The sequence below is a fragment of the Bidens hawaiensis genome, unplaced genomic scaffold (assembly GCF_021521415.1).
Source record: "Bidens hawaiensis isolate Kalapana, Puna unplaced genomic scaffold, B.hawaiensis_p1.1 tig00032812_1, whole genome shotgun sequence".
NCBI classification, from domain to species: domain Eukaryota; kingdom Viridiplantae; phylum Streptophyta; class Magnoliopsida; order Asterales; family Asteraceae; genus Bidens; species Bidens hawaiensis.
The window spans coordinates 128,350-133,841 of NW_027495606.1; the positions used below are offsets into that span (position 1 = coordinate 128,350).

Sequence of the window (5,492 nt, forward strand, 5' to 3'; positions counted from 1 at the left end):
TCGATGGTCCTTAGTATCTAACGTTGAAACCCTAATCTGTCACTGCTCAACTACAACACCGTTGATGATACTGTTGTACGTCACATATAAGGAAATAGTTAAAGGTGAATGTATGCCTATTTAAGTTCGATCGTCAAGTTTCTGATTTCACGTGTGGTTTTTTTGTAGACTTTGGTTAACTTTTATTTCGAATTGTAATTCTAGTTGTGAATGGTTGAATGCTAGTGTGATTGGTTTTAAAGGTAGTGATAGAAGTAGTACGATTTCATGATGGCGGTGGTGGGTTTGTTTTGTGAGACAGAGAAAGGATGGGAGCCACTATTCTTTTAATATTTAAGTTTATGGAATTTTTTTAATTGGAATGGTAGTTTAATAATTTTATTTGAACTTAACTGGAAAATTTAAAGAAGTTAACTGTTAAGGAACATGGATTTGTGAACGTTTTTCCAACCATTGGGATTAACTTAGTAATTATTGAACCATGAGGATCAAATGTGCAAAAGCTGTAAACTACAAATATAAGAGTTATGCGGTTTTTGTCCATGTTGTTTGTTCAAATATGCGGTTTTAGTCCAATAGTTTCAATTTTACGATTTTCGTTCATGTGATTTATTTCACTTGCAATTAAATCCGAATTCACTAATCCCGTTAAGTCTGGTCGTCAAACCCATCAGTGTGTTTTCACGTGAGGGGCAATTTTGTTCTTTTTCTTCCCAAATAAACCTCAGTCTTTCACGCGAGGGGCTGGGGTGTATTTTGGGAAAAAAGACAAAACTGGCTCCTACGTGAAGAACACGCTGCTGGGTTTAACGAATAGACTTAGTTTGAAACTAATCTCACTTCCATTAAACTGTAAAGAAATAACTATTGGAGGGAGGCGGGAAAGCGAGTGAGTGAAATTGAGGAGACGAGAATGAAGAGAAAGGCTTCGGAAAACGAAGTCGTGAGCTTGCTCCACTCCATTAAACTTTCAGATGTATGTATGTATGTATGCTTTCTTTCATTTCTATTTCTTCCTCTTAACTAATTTATTCTGCATAATTTGAGCTAGGCTAGGGTTTCATTTTCTTCGATTAATTGCAGCTAGTTTGTTCAAATACATGTATGTATCACTATTATAATCCTGAATTAATTAATTAGGATGTGACTGATTCATTTCATTCTCCTGCTTGTTTGAATATGTACGTATAAACAAATTCAATTCAATTCTACTCTTCCTGTGACTGTGAGTTTGCCCTAGGACTACATTTTTCTCTAATTAATTAATTAATACTGTTAGAGGTGCTTTAACTGCACTGTTTTCTACTCTTACTCTTTCTTCAATTGGGCTGCTGCTTACAGGTGGTCGAGACCCGTGCTCAACTCATTTCTCAGCTTGGAGACTTAGATCTTACTCATGATCTTAATCAAACCCTTTCTCTTCTCCAATCTTTAACGGTATTTATTATTATATCCTTCCTTTATAATCATAATCATACTCATAGTTATACAAATTCCTCAAGCCTTTACCATAGATATGTAGCAAGCTGCTTATTGTATTCTATTATTCATAACAACTAGTGTTAAACTTTAATAGTTATATATTTTATTTCTCTGTTTTTCTAAATCGTTATCTTAACTTTATGCTAGACATTATGGGAAGACTTCACCTGTTTGGATGTATCTCAGTGCATGCTTAACAAAACCATATTGCAAGTGGCTGCTACATACCTAGAATCAGATATATCCATAAGCCTTACTCAATTGCTTGCTTTAGGAACCAAGGTACACTTTACCTTTTTTTTCTTTTCATTCATCTAGTTATTTTATATACCAATTTGTCAGTTTATTTTGTATACTAATAATTTGCATTTTTAACTGTATACAAGGCAACCATATGGTGTAGGAAACATATGAAGATGACACTCATGTCAAACGATGATTCTCAAGAAGAAGAACATTACAGCCTCTTTTTCCAGGTCAATTTGTTCTTGACCAAGTTCTAGTTAATTTTTATACCTTTCTATGACCTTAATGCTGTAAAAGTTATTTAAAGAAATCGATGTATGTTTTCAGGTTCTTTTGGACATGTTAAGCCGTTCAGTTGCTGTTTTAAAAGCTTTGGCAAAACTTCCAGTTTCAACAGGAAAGGATCTAATGTCCTTAATCGAAACATTCATTATGGAGCTCTTAAATCTGACAAAAGACTCAATATTAGAGAGTAAGGTGACTACTTTCCCATTTTTACTTATTCACTTGTGTAAGTCATAGTTATGTTATAATACATGCATGCTGTGTGTGTATTATTGGGAATATTCTGTATTACAAAGTACGGGTGCTTCTATCTTCTATGTATTGATGTTTTGACCAAGGGTATGGGACTGGGGATACGGTCAGTAAGATGTAAAAAGAGGAAAACCAAGATGACACCTCGTTACTTTTTTTTCCAGTGTTGACTATTATTATGAACACTCTAAACAAAGTCAAAAGGGTTATATAGGTGATGTTTTACCGTATAGTTGTAGGGTTAATACCATAATACACCAATACGTTTTTCATTTTGCTTAAATAAGTCTCTCAATCGAACGTTGACATATTAAAGTCACTGAACTTGTTAGAGTTATACAAACCTGCTACTTATACCACATTCTGATACGTACCCACAGATCTGGTGAACTTTGGTCAACCCATCTGACTCAAATAGGGCAGTTACGTATGCTGCCCTAGTCTGTTACCAGAATTGGAGGAGCTAATCATCGAACGGTTTTACCTTGTTTGTTTTTAAGTATCATAGAGCTTAAGGTTAGGGATGTCAGTGTTTTATTTATCAAATTAGGTCTTGTTACTTTTATAATCGGAGATCCACGTATCTCAAATCATGCCTACTATTTTAATTTTACTATCTCAGATTCTCGGTTCTTATCACATTCTTATCCTCATACTCATATCCCTGCAACAAAATTTGCCTCGTAAAGTTTAGTGATAATTATATGGAGCTGAAACTGTCTGTTATTTATGACAGAAAATTCTTACATTTGGCTCAGAAGTATTAAAGGCGTCACAAATGGCTCTTGAAGCTGTCATAAGTCTATGCAATGCATATTGCAACAATGTGGATGCGGATTATGATGCTACAACTGAAAAAGATGATGTGAATCACATTATCAATATAGCAAAATGTGCAGTTGAAAATTTGGTTAATGTGGGAATCATCGCTGCTAATGCTGGGGGAGATCTAGTCGGTGTGCTGAATTTATCATGGAAAGGAGTCGTTACTTTGCTTCAACAATACAAAGGGAGCCTAGCAGTAAAAATGAATATATCGGAGATTATTCTGTCTCTTATTTCATTGGCCAAAGGATCTTTGAGTTGTTCAGGACAAACATGGCCAACATTGACAGAATCAGTCTCTATGGATGAAGCGAGAAGGATATTCGTTCCTGTTAAATTTTACTTGATAAATGCTGCCAGAATAATCTCACACTACCCATCTCAAGCATTTTCAGTTTTTGAAGATATTACACTTTGCATTCTTATAGTCTTAACATTTCGAATCTTTTTGGGTCAGCAAAAGTATCTTACATCGGCAAGTGACACTTTGGCGGAACTTTTAGAACCAACATCAATCCATCTTCTCAATTCCTTGTTAAGTTCAGCTCAACTGGAACACAATCATAAATGCCAAATGCTTGATTGGCTATTTAGTGATATCTCCATTTCAAATTTAGATGAAAAATCAGCTAGTGAGATCTTTTCTTCGTCATGTGGGTCAAAAACGTTGCTACTTGGTCAACTTTCTTTATATGTTAATCTTCTGAGAAGTGGTCCTGATCTGGAAGATGATGTGAGGCTTGAGATTGCTAAAAAACTGAATTGGTTATTGAATATTTTAATTGAGGAAAATGTTTATTCATCTATTCTTGCTTTTCCAGTGCCTTTATTGCATAAATCTGGTCACGAGAGTATGTTTTCTTCTGTTATTCATGCATTAAAGACTTTTATGCTTGTAGTCTCGTCAACTTCAATTTGGGGAGAAATCGAGTCGTTTTTGGTTGAAAATCTCTTCCATCCACATCATCTTTGTTGGAGATTATTATGGAACTTTGGTGCTTTTTAATTCGACATGCTGAGTCTGACATGGGGAATGACATCATCTTTAAACTCTGCACAGTATTTAAAGCTACAGCTTCTTCGGATTCAATTTTATATCCTGATAGTGTTCTTCGTAAACTTGCTAAATCAATCTGCGTGATTCTTAAAAATGGTTCACAGTCAATGGCAGATGTGGTTTTTAACTTCATCATCAGCAATGATTTATCAAAGTTATCATCTGCTATGTACATAGCATTGCTCATGGAAGGATTCCCTTTAAATTTTCTTTCCGATAAGGTCAGAAGTGTTGCCAAACAAAGATTAGTGACTGATTATTTTTGCTTCTTGGATGCGTTTGATGATGAACCATCAAGGAAAGGCGGAAATGGCATGTTTGGTGCACCAGTTTTTGCATTATCTGCTGCTCTTCAATCTCTGTAAGTATCACTAAATTTTGGCACATTTTCATAGCTTAAAGTACTGATGTGACAGCTTATATGGCATTTTAGTTTATGTATATGCCATGTGGCATCTGATGTGACATTAATGATTATTTTTAAATCTAACTTAGAAAATGAGATCATGTTTTGCAACATGTAAATAGTTTTTTTTTTCCCTTCACATATCTATATTTTCCATGTGGCATTTGGAAATGATCATTTTTGTCAACTCTCACCAACCCAAATAGGCAAAAATATTGAAGGTTGGTTACCCTTTAATGCAATGAGCTCTTTTTAACAATAGTATCATAGCAATGCTATTCTTATTTATGATATCTGTTACTCTTGATTACCTTTTAATATTATATTTCTTTTTCTTTTCTCTTGTGGTGTATAGGCAAGTGAACATTTCAGACACAGGAATGAAAACAATAAAGCTATCAACCGCCACAATCAATAGATACAGCATTACTAGTGACAATTCAAAGGACAAGTATCTTAAGCTTCTGAGTGAAATTTTAGGGATTATATCTAGCATGAAGCATTTATATTCATGTGATGAAATGGGAAAACTTATGTTAGACCTTCAGAATCTTTTTATCTCAAATTCTGGTACGGAGTTGACAAAATGCAAACCAAATCTAGCTGCTTTTGTGGCAGGACTTGGTGACATGGAATTTGGTGAAAGTGATAATAATTCAAAGGTTTCAGCTGCGTGGGAGTTATTTCACATGTTATTACAAGAACGCCACTGGGCTTTAGCCCATTTAGCAATTACAGCATTTGGGTATTTTTCTGCGCGTACTAGTTGTAACGAACTATGGAGATTCGTTCCAGAAGATGCAGCACTGTCGTTTGATCTAGAGTCTGGTAAAGATGCAAATGAGGAAAGGTTTATGTCCGAGTTTAAGGGTTTTCTTGACAAGGAAGCGGCTAATGTGAAATCTAGCCCTGTTGTGAAAACGAGCTGCGTTTCTTGTG

General features: G+C 35.0%; 1 protein-coding gene across 1 annotated transcript; it reads left to right on the forward strand.

Moving 5' to 3' along the window:
• Positions 1-1,870: 1,870 nt before the first annotated feature.
• On the forward strand, positions 1,871-4,096 carry LOC143584122 (uncharacterized). Its single transcript, XM_077066239.1, has 3 exons — positions 1,871-1,958; positions 2,056-2,205; positions 3,002-4,096. Exons 1-3 carry the CDS (start codon positions 1,893-1,895, stop codon positions 4,094-4,096), a joined length of 1,311 nt encoding a protein of 436 aa, XP_076922354.1. The 5' UTR covers positions 1,871-1,892.
• Positions 4,097-5,492: the final 1,396 nt, after the last annotated feature.

Bases quoted from the DNA above. Each gene is read 5' to 3' on its own strand.
- LOC143584122 (XM_077066239.1), top strand. From the start codon at position 1,893: ATGAAGATGACACTCATGTCAAACGATGATTCTCAAGAAGAAGAACAT. The intron at 1,959-2,055 runs GTCAATTTGTTC...GTATGTTTTCAG, and splicing joins ATTACAGCCTCTTTTTCCAG to GTTCTTTTGGACATGTTAAG. The intron at 2,206-3,001 runs GTGACTACTTTC...TATTTATGACAG, and splicing joins ACTCAATATTAGAGAGTAAG to AAAATTCTTACATTTGGCTC.